At 36.1% G+C, this 18,747-nt stretch overlaps 1 protein-coding gene across 2 annotated transcripts in view; it reads right to left on the bottom strand.

Moving 5' to 3' along the window:
• Positions 1-18,747, bottom strand: part of CAMKMT (calmodulin-lysine N-methyltransferase) — a 214,504-nt gene that overhangs the window by 192,149 nt on the left and 3,608 nt on the right. For both annotated transcript variants that reach the window (XM_015621362.3, XM_015621361.3), the window contains exons 2-3: positions 16,479-16,645; positions 8,373-8,437 (exon numbers count right to left, since the gene is read on the bottom strand). In XM_015621362.3, coding sequence (XP_015476848.1) covers positions 8,373-8,437; positions 16,479-16,645 — 232 coding nt within the window. The remainder of the gene's footprint in view (positions 1-8,372; positions 8,438-16,478; positions 16,646-18,747) is intronic.

The following is an 18,747-nucleotide window of genomic DNA, read 5'->3' as shown; positions in this document are numbered from 1 at the left end:
GTTTCCTGCCTCACTGTGCAAAAGGACCTCCAGTAAGTGAGAAGACAAAAGCTCTGAGCCCATTCTCTTTGCTAACTCAGGTGTGCTGACTGCCCCTGCTTTCTTGAAACTACCTTGTGAGTGTTACAACCATTAGACTCATGTCTGAAACAACATAAATTCTACATAAAATCTGCAGCTATCTCAGAGAAGGTTAAACAAACCAAAAAATATGTTACACCTTCTATTCTTTTTGACACACAGATGAAGCATCTTAATAAAGGAAAGGATTTAAGATTGTGAATGCATCAAGTTAGGAACTTGTAACTGAACTTGTAACTGAAATTACAAAGAGAGGGAGTGTTAATGACACACAAGTCTCAGAGTGTCAGCTGTAGTGAATTCCAGACCATGCTACTACATCTGTAGAAAGGCCTCCTTACCTGAGAAGGACTACATTTTATTGTCAGAGCATCTAAAGTTCAGTTTCAGCAATGCCCAAGACTCTTTCTTGACACAGCTCTAAGTCCTTCAATTTTGACACCCCAAATGGGTGGCATTTAAAATGAGAATGCACTCCTGAAAATACAACACTGCAAATATAACAAAGATCTTGCAATAAACCCGTATGTGGGAAAGGTTAGAAGTCAAGTGGTTCTCTGCATACCACCACAGTAAGATGGCTTGGTTCTGCCTCCCACTTCTAACCATGAACAGGCTCTGTAACATAGAGACTTATGAGGTTTCCTACCTCTAAAATGCATCTAATATTTGTTTCACAAATGTGATATTGTATGGATTCATTAAAAATGAGAAGAGTGCTTTGGGGACTACAGTATTAACTTCTGAGAAGACATAAACCACACATTTAAACATGACAACAAATACTACCTTAAAATATGTGAAGCATATTTGCATATCTAGCATAGATGAGAAGAAAGTAAACTTGACTCACAAAGCACAGATCACAGTTTTACAAAAATACAATAGACAAGGAGTTGGTGTTAAAAGGTATAATGGGCTCAAATTTCTTTATTTTTAGTCCTGAATATTACTACATAATTCTATTTCTCTTTGTGCAAGAATTCTAATTCTATTTGTGCAAGAGGCTCAAACACATTTGAGTATTCCCAAATTACCAAAAAGGCCCCAAACAAAATAGTAATTCTAAAAAATCCCAAACCTTGCATTATTTTACTTTCTCTCATATTTATTAAAAGTAGGGAGATGGGAAACAAAAGGTGTTAGGTAGATGACTTTTACAATCCTAGATCACCAAACAAGTCACAAAACCAGTACAAAGCTCAGAGTAGCTGCAGTTCTCCTTCAGGACACCGAAGAACTACAAGATAGAAGTATGCATAGAAGCTGAAGATACAGCTGTAGTATAAATTATTAAAATAACAGCTTTCAGAAAATGAATGAAATTGTAAGGCAGAGAATCATCAGGTGACTTTTGGTGCATAAGACAATTATGCATTCTATAATTAAGTATAATATTTCATTCAATTCAAACTCTCCCTCATCTTTACATAATTAAAAATTTGAAATAGATTCATGTTTTCCATTCTTTTGTTGCATATTCCATGATAAAGTATAACAATAAAAAATAAATTACAGATTTTAATTTAAAAACCATTCACCAGAGGAACAAGATAAGAGGCTTGTTTATAGGGAATAAGCAGTAGATGTCTTGAATCAAAACTTTAGAAAGTCTTTTGACAATTTCATAAGAAACAGTCTAAATAAAATTTGGTTAAGATGAGTGAAGAAAACTGACTGTGAAGAATAATTGGAATAATTCTCAGTGGTTTGCTGTAAAAGCAGGTGAATTTAACAGGTAATTTAAAGACTGTCCTTGCTACCTCCACACTCCAGCCACTGATGAGACCATAATACAGTACAGAGAAATGCCCCCATCCAATGTGCACATCAGAAACCATCAGCAACAATGTGCACATCAGAAACCACCATGTGGTGGTGTCAAACAGAAGGAGATACTCAGGATGTGAAAAGCAGCACTGAAAGCATGGCTAGAACATGGCAAGTGAAAGGAGCTGTGAGAACAAAAAGAACTATTACAAAGAAACATTCAAGTTCCACACAAACGGCACCAACCCAGTGCACATAAAAATAATTTTAAACTATTTATTTCAATTATAAAATTTGAAATATTTTTAGAAAAAACACTAAAATATATTAAAATACTAAGCTGAATTAGTAATACAGCATATCTTAAAGGGATGCTTACTACTGTTGCCCTGTCCTATCCCAATTAAAGAGGTGACTAAGATAAGTTAGCTAAAGCAAAAGTAAAATCCATTAAATTAATTAAAACCATTCATACTCTTCTACAAATGTAATTCAAGGTGTTATACTGTATCTTCAAAATTTTAATTAGTGCAAATCAAAAGATCAAATTTCTCATGGTAACCCATTTAGAATACTTTCAAAAATACTTCACATTGTAGATTAATACGAGTAGTACATGTAGAAACCTATTAATGCCAACTACTTTTTAAAGATTAAGACAACAGATGATGCCAAAGCATAGCTAATTAGAGTGCTAAGGTATAAAACACTGCTCAGGAACACAGAAAAGTAACTGCAGTTGCTCTGAGAGATTCACATATTTTTACCAAAAGGTTCTCATTGGAATAACCTGAACAGGAGAACCAGTTCCTACAAAAACTCCAATCTGACCCAGGAAGAAAGAGGGTACTCAGGAGGGCTCAGCTGGGCTTCTTCACCTCCCACTTCTCTAAGGTGAAAGTAGAGGCACAGAGATAATGTTTGGAATACATAGTAGGAAAAAAGTAAAAGAAAGGGATCCCTGACCAGTTATGACTTCTCTTTTCACACACAGGTTCCTGATAAACAGAAAATTCAAGTGAGCTGGGAAAAGCTGAATATTTCAGGACAGTACTTAAAACAGACAAAATCACTGATGTTCCATCAGAGAACAATTTCATAAAAACAATTCTGGTAGCCAGAGTAATTTAAAAGGTGCTTGCTTCTCACCATATACTTTATTTTCTGCTCCATTCCATATGCCTTATGTCGGTTATGTCAACATGACTGCTTGGGATGATGCTGTAAACTGAATCATTGAAGTGAATTGGATGAAGGAGGGAGGGAGGAAACAGCTGGTTTTTTCTTAACCCTGATCATGAAATGTTTTATTTAAAAGGAAGCTGCATAGTGAATAGTAAATTGTAGGTATCATAAATACAACATTTCATTCAAAACGACACGTATCGTTGCTATTCAAACACTCTTCCAGACAATTTATTTTTTGTTGAAGACTTCCAAGGGGCTCTGAGGTTCTGACATGGTAAGTAATTTCAAACTGTCACACCAGAGGAATAAGAGAAGGCTCAGAGGACAACGGGTGGCAGTTTCTTCAGGTGAGAACACTGACTGAAGCAGAAAAGGAAGGAAGCATATTCCAGCTGGCAAGCTTTTCACCACTGATAACCAGATGTCTACTCAAAAACAAGGTGGGAAACTCCCATAGTAGCACCTGAAAACTGCACTCTGCTCCCTGGCTGATTCCAGGTAGCATTCCATGAAATACAGGAGCGCCTCTGCTGCCATAAAGGATGTCATCTGGTGGTTGTCCCCAGGTAACTTTATAGTGTCTATCCTTCCAAGCATGAGCATTCAGTAACTGCCATCATCTGTCCATTGGGGAGGGCAGATATCTGAGGCACAGAGTGAGAGCTCTGGAGAAACAAGTAGCTCTCTAAACCCATTCTCATGTACTACCAGAAAGAAGATATTGTTCTTGCTTTAGTTATTTGAGAGAACAGAGAAAAGAAAAGGTTCTTTGTTTTAAACTATATTTTAATATATTTTTCTTAAATAGATTTTAAAAAATGTTGCATAATTACCAGTTTTAAGTGTCATTTTTAAAATCAATATTTAAAAAAGTGGAAACTAAACAGAAAAAGAATTTGTTTTCTTCTTGATTTGTATTTCAAAAAAACCTTGCTGTGAACTTGAAATTTAAGAAAAAATCCTTCTCTTATGTTATTTTCATGAAAACTATAATATGAAGGGCAAAAATATTCTTCAATTTAGCTAGCTTATTTATTTTGGAAACTTAGAAAACCATCCACAAACAACAATTTTTTCCAAAACAACTTGCTGTAGACTAGAATTTCTAAATGTTAAATTAGCATAAACAAAAACAGTTCTAAAGATATTGAGTAAATGTTTTGTAAGAGTAGCTATATCCAGACACTAAGTTTTCATGAAACTATGGAAGATTTTCCACCAATTAAACTATTCAAATAAAAAGTCAAGAAACAAGTATATAATTCAACTTTTCCTGGATTTCACATAGATTAGCTGTTTTCCTCTGTACACAAACGCAACAGAATTTAACACTTTCCCGTTTACATCTATCCCAAATGAAAAGCTTAAGTGTTTACAGAATCTACTTGCCCACAGGAACAATAATTTTGGATTGTGTGCATGGGCAGCTCTCTAACTGTAGCACCCTCTGCTGCTCTTTTAGTTCCAAAACATACAATTGTACACTCAGCCAAGTAGAAAGTAAAATGAGTATGTGTCAAACGTGTTTCTTGAAAATGAAATTATTAACTAATGCTATATGCAGTTTACAGGAAAATGTTTTGCTATTACATACAGTATATTTTCAACTTTATACTACCTGAGCATTCTGGAATATCTTGTACCTCTGATAACATCAGACAAAAACATACTAGATGAAAATTCAAAAATATGCTGTATTTCACTTACTAAAATTTTCCTTTACACAGCCTGTAGATTGCTTAGACTGGGGGCAAATAGTAGAGGTTGATATTTTGGCCCTGATCATTTCACTTAATTTAAACGTTTACATAATCTGCAATGATTACTTCCAGGACATATAAGCACTTCATTTATAACTGGCTTCTCCCACTTGGAAAGGCAAGAGGAGATACCCTCAAAAGCTCATCCTTGCAGAATTTTCCTTATTTTTTGGAAGATTTCTTCTGCCAGGATGAGCACGCCATGTGCTTCCAAGGGCCAGCTGATCCTCTCCCTCAATGCCACCACTGAATCTTCTGCCTGGGATCCGTCAGTTCTTTTAAAGGACTGTCTCAGGACTAGAGATGGTGTCAGGTTGTACCCCCTTTTTAACAGATGGCATGTTGTTGTCTGAAACAAACAGACTGATCCTTTCCTTCATTCCAGTCCTCTTTTCCCTGCCTCCTGTTTATGCATAGAATTAAAGCTGAATTAAGTGCATTTAGCACTGCATCCTGTCTGTGTGGAGGACTCATTTAGAGTTTTCATGTGGAAACCTCCTTCCCACAAAGCATGAGCAGAGAGAAAAAAACCTCACACATTTTCCCAACTAAGTGAAAACCCGTTGCCACTTGTAACGTGAATTTTCATTCACAGTGGCAATCCTACAGTGCAAATGCATCTTCAGAAGTCTTTTAGAAAAAGGCAGAATACAAGTGTAAGTATACAAATAGAAAGTTTAAACTAGCCATTGTGCAGAGGGAATTTTCAGAGTTAACAGCTGGGATCCTGCAATACACCATTGACAGCTGCTGCAGTTGGCTCCCCTTTTATTCGGAAGTCTTTCTGGTGTAAGGTAGCACTTTTGGAAGCAGTCACAAGTATTCCTCAAAAACTGCTTATTGATATTTTATATAATGCTGCCAGCTAGTGGCACATCTTGTACTGAGTTGATACCTACTGGGAGTATAGAGACAGTGGTATTAACTGCAGTCTGCTCTACCACTTTTCTTTTGATGGTATACGGTGATGTGGCTGTCAAAGATCATAAGCACAGAGATCAACATGAGAGACAGAAAGACCATAGAAACACTCCCTGAAAGAGCTTGTCTTAGCAGAAAGTACTCATTAGAAGAAACAAAAAATCTCCCCCTAAACCACAAAAAATACGTTATTTGAAACAATTGATTATGTTTTAAAACAAAATTAAGTTTTTACAAAAGCTAATCTGTTTAATACAAAATTCTTCCATAATCTAATGACTTCTAGAAAAAAACATTAATCTTACTGATAAATATTCAGTATAGCAACCAAAACAAACACACAGAACACTAAAGCATTTCCTTGTTTTCTGGTGGCTCTGTCCAAGTCATTTAAGTGAGGTTTACTGGCCAGTAAATAAATGCTGCCTATGTCCCAAAATCTGTAATTACTCAATGCATCCCCCTCACAGAGCACGCTGCTGTGATAGCACATTAAGTTCTGGCTAGCTCCATTTGTATTAGATATTAGGAGAAATAATCTGATACTGTCAAAGACCATTTCAGAAACATCTGGGGTTTTTTTAGAGTACACTATTATTTGATAATAAAAAGTTCTTGTAGAACACTACAGAAATTATAAAAAACAGCCAACCTAATTTTAGAAGGACAACAGTAGTTACCTCTGGGGGTAAAAGGAGACAACACAACATCCTCATCATTTCCACAGTGAGTTAACACAAAGAGAGTCAAGAAATACACAGGAAAAGATCAAAGAAAGAACCAATTTGAATTAAGGGATAATGGGAGTGCACAGAAATTCTGCCAGGTATGACCCAAATAGGGCAGCTCAATAAACACACAGTTAGGGGAACTTCACTATGAGGGTGTGACAGACACATAGTTACTCTGGCTTGGATACTGAGAACATTAATTCCATACAGGTGGTAGCAAAACAGTGTGATTATTATACTACAAGCCAGTACTGCATGCTGCCAAAAGATAATTTTACAGTTACGCTAATAGAGTGTAATCTAGAGTGCAAAGTAAAACAGGCATAAATCAGTAATATGTAGATCAATACTGATAGACACAGACAAAGAAATTTTAAAATGGGGAAGCAATGAATCTGGAAACGACTTGGCAAATGCTATATATAATAGCACAGCATGAACCCTCAAAGCAATTCTGAATCCAAAAGGACAAATGTGAATCTTTGTATTAACAGAGAAACAGTGAGAACTACAAATGTCATATTACTCCTGTGTTAGCACTGGTGGTGTGCCTATTAGAGTGCAAGACTTGTTCTGCCATCTGTAATCAATAAAAAAGAAGCTGAAATACTGGAAGAAGTTAAAAGAAGAGCTGACAGCACATCTATTGATAGGAAAGCACATGAACACTTTAGCAGAGTAAATTCTTTGTGTTAACAAGGGAATCTGTGTAGACTGAGCGCAAACTCAGTACCCACACAAGGAGCAAGAAATCGTGTTACCATATTACACTGTCCTGATTCATCACCTGAAGCACTTTTAGACACACACACACAAAATTTTCTTTGCTGCTCAAAATAAATGCTTAAGTTGTTATACAATGAACAAATGTTTATTGAAACATAGCTTTGGAATACTAAGTCTGGAATTTTGAGATAAAACATATATATCAACACAGTTTCTATATCATTGGCTTGATAAGGAGGGGGAAATATGTGTAAATTTCTTGAATATTTGGCAAACTTTACCAACTTTATTCTATCAGCTGACTTGTTTGAAAACAAACAAATCAACCTGAAAGATAAGGCAGAATAACCAAACAACAATTATGTGCATCTTCAAATGTTAATTATATAATAGTAATTACTTATCACCTCAAAAATGTTTCAATATGTTTTCTCAGCTTTGTTTCCACCATCTAACACAATTTGATAATTCAAGTCCATTAATAGCACAGATAATTTTATTAATAAGTATCCTGAAGCAGAGCCATACTGTGTCAGACATTGATGGCCCTCTTAGAGCTCATCTTGCCTCAGGTTAATGCAGCCAGTAACTGATGCTTAGACAAGAGTGAAAGATCAGGACAAACATATCATCCTACTGCCCCATTAACTCTCCTAACACCCAGCACTTCCTAAGCCATAAGTGATGTCTGTATATTTAATAGTCATAGTAAGTTTTTCTTGCACCATTTTTCCCCTTTGCTTTTTGAATTTATTTCATGTTTTAGGACCAAAAACATTCTGTAGGGAGGAATTTCACAACTTGACTGTTTTCTTTTGTGTTTCTCTGGTTCAAGTTTGATTTCTCCGAGCTAGAAGTACCCCTGATTGCTTCCAATGTTCCTGCCCTGCTATTTCTCACACAGCCACTGCTGGCCCCTGGCCAACACAAATCAATGGGCTAAACTAAGTTTTATCCAGTCCAGTCCAGTTCTTTTAATGTTCTCTCTGTAGCCGCAACCAAAAATAACCTGCACTGGGAGAACTTAAGGCTGTATCCAACATAAACAACTGTAATGCTATGGTAACTCTGACCACAGTAATGGAGATTCCCAGATAAATTAAATGGTTATTGAGGGTTCATAAAGAAATGTTTTATATTGGCAAAGTTAGGCTTTTATCAACATTGTACTGTACTTAAATAAATAGTGACTTACAGACATTCCCTGTGTTGTCAAAACTTGTAAGAACATCTTTAACATTTAAGAGGCCATTGTGAAATCTGGAAGAAAACATAAATAGTGACTTTACTAACACATAAACCATAAAAAAAAAAAATCTTCAAAAAAGAGATTTACTATAGGCATTCCATTATCACCACCCCCCTTTCACAGTGAAGAAGCAAACCAGTACTACTGTAGCCACCAGGGGGAAAACAAGGGGACAATCACCAGTCTTCAAAGTCCCAGCACTGAAATCCATTAATCAGGAGGAATGTGTTTCTCAGAAACTATCAGGAGGAAAACATTTCCAAGGTGCATCAATTTTTATTTAGTTGTGGAAGTCACATAGAATAAAGAAGGAACTATGGTAAAGCAATTTCTTTGAAAGGGAAAACCCAAAGAGGATTTTCAACAGCAGCTGTATGTACTTTCCTATTTTCTGCCACAAAATCAAGAACACTTAATTAAATTACTGCTAATAATGAAACTGATTAATGTGCTCGGTGAACTGCATTTTCTTGCATTCTACATTTGCATAACCCATGTGAAATAAACATTTCATATACCAAGTGCACATTTTAGAATGCAGTGAGAAAAGCACTGACAGCAGCAGAAAGAATAAGCACCAAAACTGAATAAAAATGTACCTAAGATTTGCCTTTAAATGTGCAGTGGTATACACATAAAAAATCATCTAATCTTGTTTTAAATATTCCAAACTAATCTAAGCCCAAAATGAACAAAATATTAGTCTAACACTTTACAACAATCAGATCACACAGCTGTTTCACAAATGCATTAAAGGAAATCTTGAAGGAATTCAGCAAGGCAGCAAAATATAGGATTTCAAATGCAGCTTCAAAGGCTGTTTGGGAACACACTAATTTGAAACACTAAATAAATGCAATAAATCCAAGAATTTTAGCACATACAAAATTAGTTTTCATTCTCTCAGCTGTTCTTTTCTGAAAAAAAGATTGCTGTAAGAATGGAAAAAAAAAATAATTTTGCAAACATGAAATTGTATATTTATTGTGAAAAAGCCACTATTTATAGCTTCTGATAAGCATAAGCATTAAATAAAGAATCATTAAGAAGTTAAATTTTGAGAAGCACCAAACAGCAACTAGACTAATTCTTAAAAAAATTAAAATCAAGTGGAAATCAAATTAACAAAGGGAACTGAGCTCATCAGCAGGGACAAAGAAATATACAAGAGATGTTACAAAAGATTCAACTGGACATTAATGCTCTTCTCCCACCTACATAAAAACAAACCAAAATTACATGCCTTTTCTGCAGGGAAAGTCTACAAGAATGCTGATGAATCATGTGGACTTCTAATGCACTTCTTTTTTGCAAGTTCATTTTCCATCAAATTGGACAACCAATGCAACAGAGCTGGTGCAAGGGAAGTGACAAGAAAGGAGATAGGATTGGTAGTTCTGCCAGCCACAGAGCTGCCCTTTAAGCTCCCCTGCTGACTCCTCAGAATTCTACAAACAAAATTACAAATGTAATTCTGCATGTGTCTGGGGCTGTTGGAGGCTTTCACACACTGTGAAATGTCTCATCTCTAAATGAATGCAAATGAAGGGTGGGAGATGCTGAGGAAGTAAAGAAATATTTTAACCTCTGTTGACATGCAGGGTGGTCTTGGGATAACAAGTTTTGGTTTCTTTTTTCCCCCTTCAATTTCTTTATGTACATAGTTTGTATCTAAAGGAGATTTATCATGTAACTCTCCAAGGTAAGGATAAAAATTGAGTAGTCTAGTAGCAGCAGTTCAACAGAATGAAGAAAGAAAAACAGAAGTAAGTGAAGCATCCTGGTCTAGGAAAGAATACAAATTATATCCTTCAGGCTCAAAAGATAGGCAAACACAAAAAGGAGATATGATAAAACCACAGCACTAGCCAAAACAGCTTAAAATTTGTGGAACCCAAAAATTGAGGAATTGAGCATAATCACTTACTGCAGACACATTTTTGGACTGACAAAAGCAACATGCCAACAACTGATCTACTTGTGAAAGGGAAAGCTCAGGAAAACACACTTCGAAACTGCAATAGGCATGTTTCTCCATTTGGAGATGTGTACTTGTGGAGCCTGCAGACAAACTCTGCACCAGCTAATCCACAACTCTTTTCCATCGCGGGCCTTACTCACAGACTAAAAGTTACTAAAAGTTGTCTAAACACAGGTGTTCTCTAACACCAAACTCTGTCATAAATAGTGTGCTACTCAGTCCTGCACCTTAAAAACAGAGCTTGTAGTTTGGGATCCACTGCCCTTCCACCTCTTCAGCAGTTCTGCAACAGCTGCTGCTTCACTGTCCCATCCTATCAGCTGCTCCTCCATCACCAAACGCAGAGAAAACTGCCAAGATAGAGCACATCTGGTTTCCATGAGTGTCTGTCACCACCACAGCTTTCCACATTGCAGCTGACAAACACAGAGTCTTAAGAGTCATGTGCACTGAATTATCAAAGTCAAGGAAAGGAATCATAGAAGCTTGGCATTAAACCCCAACCCTTAAATTCCCACAAATTTCCACAGGTATCTCAAAATACAGAAGAACATTAGTTTTCAGTGCTTTAGAACATGTCATAGATATCATACAGTTCAAAGAAGTTCAAAGCTGTGATTGCTGAGATCAACAAAGTACTTCAAAAAAGCACAGGTAAGCATCATGGAAAAAGTGAATTTCAGGCTGGCATGGTTAATCTGATTTACAGTGTTCTTACAATAAGTCTTCAAGGTACAATAGGCAAAAATCTCTATGGCTGAGGCAGTGATTAATAGAAGACAAATTTATGAACAATAAGCTAATTCAACTCATGTTTCTCCTGACACAAAGCAAAGCAGAATTCCTTACTCTGAACTACAAATAATTTGTCTTCGGATGAAGTCAGAGAGAGTGAGATCAATCTTTAACTATATTATTGTTTCTTCCTCTCCAATTCAGGCAACACAAGTGGCAGACTTTTACATGTATATAAAAATAGCTATGGATAGTACAAAAAAAATCCTTCAGTAGGTCCCTATTAAGGTATGCTTTTCATCAACCATAATGAAACAAAAGTAGGTTCCTTCTTTTCTATTATTCTTAAACGGAGTGATGAAATATAACACAAGTATGTGCCTATATTCACTTTAAAAACCTACAAAATCTAAGATAGAATACATTTCCACATAATATTGAAAAAGGAAAAAACCAAACACAACACATCACATCACCATACACTATTAACCTATGTACAAATTAGAAGTAAAATTGTGAAAAATGAAAGATGGGATAATGGTAAAAACTGTTAAAGATACTTCACAAAAAGGCTTGGTGAATATCACCAACAATTATCACTGTGGCCTACTAAGAACCTCAGAGTTATCTGCAAATTTTGCTATCTGATCAGATGCTCTTTCTTCAACAGAGTATAGTAAAAAAAGTCAACTCTTCTTTCACTCCAGTTCTAGATCACAGCTTAATTTGGCAGGAAACCAAAACAAATCTTCTTTGACTACAATTATTTTTTAAAAATACACACATCTTGGGCAATATGATGGAACAGTCATAGCTTGATCACTGAATAAAAGAAATATGTTGCCAAATCACTTTTCATCTTTTTCCTCAATTTCCAGCTCCTGGGGCTAACCCTTTATGCTGCTAAATTCACACATTGTCTCTTAGCAGGCAATAAATGGAAGAAAGCAAGTTTGTTATATCCACATAAATTATCCGTAAAAAGTAGGCAATATTCCTTGAAATTCATTTCCCACCACTTTTTTAATCTCTATCCCTAAAATATAAAGTCATTAAAAATTCAAAATGTTATTAGCAGAAATATCCAAGAGGAACAGACAATGGAATGCAGTCCTATACCATCTTGTAACACACTACTTACCACAGACAAGTAGTGTCTCTGCATGCCCCTCATTTCTAAACCACAAGTCTAGAATCATCTAATAATTTCTGTCATATTTTTATCTACAGGTTCATTCATATTCAGAATAAAGGTATGACATCTTGCAAAGTACACTTAACACCTTTTACAAAGATTTAACCCTTCTTGTAGCCTGCTGACATTGTTCTTTTCAGTTCTGCACTTTAGTATTTGAAACAGCAAATGACTGATCAATGGAAAATATTTTACCACAGAAATAACTTATTTCTGCACTGTTTTCTTAAAATGAGCCTACAATTTAAAAGCAAATCCATATCCTGAAACAGAAAATTTGAAGATATTGATTGCTCCTTTTTTAACTCAAATAAAAGAACAATTTTCTTGTCTAAAAGGCAGGCACCATCTCTGCAGTGTGACACTGCATCTTTATGATCTGTGATCACTTCATTGCTAAATATATTCATACAAAATTCAAATTTAAAAGCACATTCCTGATGAAGAATACAAGGATTTGGAAAGGCAGTATTAAATAAATATTTTTCAATAGATCTATTTACTTACTATATATCTTCCTATCCCTAAGAAAACACATATTCAGCACATGCATAATTTTTTAACAGCAAAGTGAAATACTGCCACAGTTAAGTAGAACTTGGAAAAAGCTAACAAACACATGTGAAAGTTCTATGAATAAAATCACAGGGGAGAGGTGGAGAGTGTGGTGCTATGTCAAGCTGGAGTGCTTGGAGCTCCCCCTGGGGATGGATGAGGAGCCAACCGAGAGCTGATGAGTCAGGATTAAAGGGAGAGCAGGTGACATTATAGTGGAGGTTTGCTACAGGGACACCAAGCAGATGTGAGGAGAGGAACAGCCTGGCACTCACAAGCCCTGGTCTTCATGGGTACTTTCAAGCACTCCAATATCTGTTGGAGGGACAACACACCAGGGCATAAAAAATCCAGGAGGTTCCTGAAATGCTTCTTTTTTCAAGAGGAACCGAAAAAGAGAAGTGCTATGCTGGACCTTCCTTGTTCTTTCCAACAAGGAGGGGCTGATGGGAAATGTGAAGCCCCAGGGAGCCTTGGCAGCCAGGACCATGAAATGGTGGAGTTTGAGTCTCCAAGCACACTGGAGATCACTGTTTAACCAGAAGAGTTATGGGGATTTTTAAATGAGTCGATGATGTTCCACTGCAAGGATCTAGTCAAAATGCCACCTAAATTCAGCTTAAATTTTTGAAGCTGAAAATTGCCTTATACTGGGACTTCTGCTTTGGAAGATATGTTATTAAGAATGTTGCAAAAATATACATTAGTGATGGAAATACATAGCATAAGCTCTTCTTTCTAAGATGTGAATCCAGCCTGAATTTAGTTAGAGAAACAGCAAAACCAACAAAATTCAGAAAAGCATACACATGACTGGTAGTTCCTACAAAAGCCTGACAAACTGGTCCAAAGCCACTCTAGAGCAGTAATTCAGCTAGGTCATAGCATATCTGAATATACAATTTGATCAGTTTTGACAGCCCTTGAACTGATATAGCTTGACCTTTATACTCTTTGCCAAAAGCCACTAACAACCTTATGAACTTTCTTAAGTATTTAGTCTCGTCAAGATATTAGCTGACAACCCTTTTAACATCAAACATATGCAATGAGCTTTTCCAAGAAGATGTTAATGCATAAGGAAAACAAATATAGATGAAAATTCCAAAGCACTTTTGTCAATATTTTAGAGGGGCCATAGTAACATTCTTTTTCCTGAAGATACAAAAAGGCTTTCCTATTCAAGCATGCTGTTCTGGATTTACCTGACTGAAGTTATTGTTATTATGCTCTTGTTAACTTGTTAAAATTGTTTTTGCTGGTTTAATGTTATTATAAATAGTATTTTGCCAGTGGACAAAGAAAAAACAAAGGGAAGACTGTTAGACATACAGAGAATCCTTCCATTTCCAACTCATGATCAGTTCTCAAAGATCCAGGAATGCTTACTCCAAGATTTCTTATCTTCTAGATATGTAAGTTTCAGCAAGAACTGCTGCTTTGTTATGTATGTTGAACTGTTATGCTGATAGCCTAAATTACTGCTTCTGCAAAAACAGGGAAGAAACTTTATTTAACACCAACTCATGATAAAGTCAATTTTGATGCAGTCTATTTATACCTTATGCCTGGCAAAAACCACAATATTTTCTCCTTCCCTTCTTCACCTCCCACAATATTCTGAAATAATAAGTATACTCCATGTATGAGAAAATATTTTAATATAGAAGTGTAAGATTAAGCAAGTTCTGATCATTATTCCTAAAACGATCAGTGATTACTATTTTTAGAAGTCACTGAATATCTTTTGTAAAGGAACAAATCATAAAATAAAAATCTCCACCAGAAGACAATATTCTCCTCAATGTTCAGTTTTGGAAAGGTGGTGTGAGCCTGCTTCAGCACAGAAACTATACATTTCCACTGAACAAGATTAAAGAAACACAGTAAAATAACTCATAAATAAACATACTTGTTCAAAACCTATAGTTGAGCTGCGACCTATTATCAGTGAAACCGCTCTTAGGCAAATAATACCAAATAAGATGATGACATAGAAAGTGGTGGACATAGAAGCACACAAATGCCAGAGCAGGATTGATCTGACATTCCTTTAGCTTCTGTACTGCCAGCACAAGTGAATTTTAGCTCATCTCCTACCTTAAAACCCCAGAACAAGTAAATCAAGTGACAGCGAGTGTTGCAAGCCACGACAGTGAACTAAAGGAGTTCAGGGCTGCATTGTGAGGGATTAAAGCTTGTTCAGCTCAAATTCTACCTAAACACCTTGTGTCTCCTATCCCCAGTGTGCCTCTGAAGACCTAGAAACAAGGAACAGGGACACTGCACAAAGGCATTATGTAGACTGTCAGTGTTTGAATTAGTCCACAGCATTCACTGGTGGTCTACAGGAAAAGTCTATACACTGAAAAACACTGCACCTACTTCTATTACAAACAGCAGTTCTCCAGTGGAAAAGTTTCCTTTTGAACCCTTTTAACATCACTGAGTGTAAGCTTGGAAAATGGAAAATTGGGACTTTATAAAGCGCTAAAGAATTTTGTTCTTGGTTTTAGATCCAGGTGCAAATTTATAATGATCTGCATGTAGTGTTGTGGGGCTTCTTTAGTTTGGTTTGGATTTTTCTTATCGGTTCATTTTAAAACCTTGCAAAAATGTTGCAGTTTAATGATGGTCACTTTTTTATGTTAATTCCAAGCTTGACCTTAATTTAAAGTCTCAAGTAAACAAAAATACACTTTTTGATTTGGGCTCTCCAGAATATCTTCCACAGCGCAGAAAATGCAAAATACTCCACCTTCAGAGATCCAATTAGACACTGCAGAACAAGTATCACTTCAGGATTCTCAAGTTACTGTTGCAAACATCCTGAGGTAAACCAAATATGGTAGATACAAAAATGAACATGGAAAAGAAGACCAAAGCAAAAGAAAAGAAAATTAAAAACAAAACCCCACAGACACCGTAATGAATGGGAATTATAAACAAAGCTACTGAGAATTCACTGACATTTTTTCAGAGGGTTTTGGGAGGGGAAGTAAACTTTCTGTGGTTTTGTTTGCGTGTGCATAGATTTTTTTATTGTCAATTTCTTTAATAAAAATGACCTGCCCTAACATAGCAAAGATTACTTAATTAAGTATATATTATTTTGTAGAAATTTGGCTTCCAAATTACCATTGAGTTTTTAAAAAAGCACCAAGAAGAAAACTGAATAAAATACAGATCATTACCAAAAACCTTTTATAACATTATTAATAACATCATGTCAAAAAATTTCTTTAAGACCATAAATAACTGTATTCAGGTGTTTCTATAGCCTATTTACAGCTGAAGAATGTCAAAACAGAAAGCTATTAAAATATAAAATGCATGTTCATAGTTGCATTCTGTTTTAGCTACAAGCATCAGCATTTTCAGTCAAGCTCTGCCACTTCAGTGAAATGTACCAGAAAGAAGAGTCAGACAAGCTGCTTACTGTAACAAACAACTAAAAATAACACTTACCAATTTATTTGTAAACTATGCCCTAGTTACACAACACACTGGAAGAATGACTAATGAGTTTTTTATTTGAGGCTCATTCAAGATCTTAAAAAGTACTTAAAAGTTAAACTGTAGTTACCTTAAGGAGACACTATACTTGGGATAAAAGATGCTTCTATAATGAAACCAGGTCCCAGTTTCCTCTTCTGTATTCTGGTCTTCAATTGAAAAGAGATTGAACGATGCAAACCTTCTTACCGATACTTGTTGGAGATGCACATCATTCAAGTGTTTTTTCCTCAGAACCTTTGAAATTAAGAACAAATTAAATATTAACATTAAAACTTCCAAGAAAAGAACAAACCCATGCCTATTTAAGTGAAGAGGCAAACCATAATGGCTTTGGTATGAGCTAGTAGTTAAAAATAACCAAGTATGTTAAGCCTGAACAATATACAGTGGTATTGATGGTAGGGGTCAAGAGAATGAGTTATGAATTATGTCTCAATAACTGCAAAGCAAATGTACTGTGTTCAGAAGCACACAAAGTTGTTTTTTTAACTCATGCTCCAGCAAACCCATGCAAAAATTAGAGTGGCAAACTGGGTTCTCCCCATCCTCTCATTTTACCAAGTTTCACAGCCTAAGCAGTGCCCTCCCCAAGAAATTTCTGTAGTGCTCACTGTCCCTATAGAGGAGGGAAAAAGCCAGCAACAAAGGTATCTCGTGTAGAATTTAAATGACAAACCAAAAACATGGATCTTCAGGTGCCTGAGTGCTGTGTGTTCCTCTGACAGACTCCTTCCTAGCCCTGAAGTCTTCTGCTGCCCATTTGCAGAGATGCTGCCAAAGTTGCCCAAGCTGAGAAAATTGCTCCCTGTCCCAGGCCCCAGACTTCCAGACACCACAACTGTATATATCTCTACCAGGCCCCCATAAAAGGACTGATACATGAGCCAGACTTCAGATGAGGCCCTAAACACTCTGACAGCACCAAGTTAATGCTAAGAGACTGAAGAATTCAAGGCAGTGGCAGAGACAGACTGTCATTTGCATTTCTCAAACGATTAAAACACTTGTTCAGGAAAGTGAAAACATGGGCTCTCTGACCTGCCTAGTTTGGTGCACTCAACCATCTTCAGGGAGTGAGGTATCAACCTCTCTGTGCAGGAAAACCCAGCACTTGGTTTGAGCTGTGCCATTGCTCATAAGACAACCAGCATTTCCCTGCCAGACAAAAAGACTTATTCTTAGGGTAGTGATGTAGAAGGAGACATGTCCTGGATTTAACTTCTTTCTCCTAACATTGGAGAGAATACATAAATGATTGTCATTGCATTTTTTAAATTAAGGTGCATATGCAGTCCCCAGTGACGGATAAAAAAAAAAAAAAGCAGAAAAACTCATCACTATAAATTGATAGAGCTGCAAGGAAGAGCTCCATTGAGTAGGACAGCACTGCAATTTACAAGTTTTTGCCAACTAGAGATAAATCAAATGAGAAACAGCTCTCCAGAATTATGAAACCTGAAATAGAAGCTTTGCATATGGGATGTGTACAAAAAAAAATAACAGGTCAGTGATTTTTTTGCTGTACGCAACCTGTGTTGACATGCTTTAACTGCAAATGCAGTTAAATGCACTCACATTTAACAGCCTTACAGTTTGGGGCCATGACCTATTATTTTGCACAATATTTGGAAGTACTACGTATGTGAGCAGAACAATTGCATTTGCTACACTGTTGGTTCCTAACAGCAGGTCTGAGGCATCAGGCTTACTGCTTTTGGAGCTATTTTCATTGGCAGGTCTCAGCATATGAAAGCACAGGCATTTTCCATGAAGTATTAAAATGTCAGAGTGCTGTCCACACTACTTCTGTAGTGATAAAAATACACACATGAAAGAAAACATAAAAATATCAAAGCAGGAGAAGAAAATTAAAAGACCAGCAAAATTAAGACCTTCATGCAATAGCTGTGTGCCTGAAAACAAAATGGACTATCTTGTCAACTAAAGAAAAGCAGCAAGACCTAATTTTCAGAAAAGTGTCTTGTTTGGGGACTTCTTTAAAGCAATAGCAAGCCATTACTAATAGGCAAAAAAAATACAGCAGCAACAAACGTTTCTATTTTCAGTTTCTGTTGTATAGAGATATCTTACAGCCACTCTGTATAAGTCCTTCTCTGGGTTAGCAGAAAATCTCATGAGCATTTGAATACTCAAAAAAACATTTCTCCCACAGCCTAAAACAAAAAACAAGTGGTCTAAGATCTGAAAATTAAAACAGCAGATTAAATATTTTAAAACCCTAAGTATAACTGAGAAAACAGCACAAATGGAGAATATGTTACATTATTTATCTCTGTATTTTTTATATATGGATCAAATTGGGTTTTTTCTCAAGT

This window comes from Parus major, chromosome 3 (assembly GCF_001522545.3).
Source record: "Parus major isolate Abel chromosome 3, Parus_major1.1, whole genome shotgun sequence".
NCBI classification, from domain to species: Eukaryota; Metazoa; Chordata; class Aves; order Passeriformes; family Paridae; genus Parus; species Parus major.
Note: the sequence above shows the minus strand (reverse complement) of the source record. Positions and strands in the feature narration are given on the sequence as shown.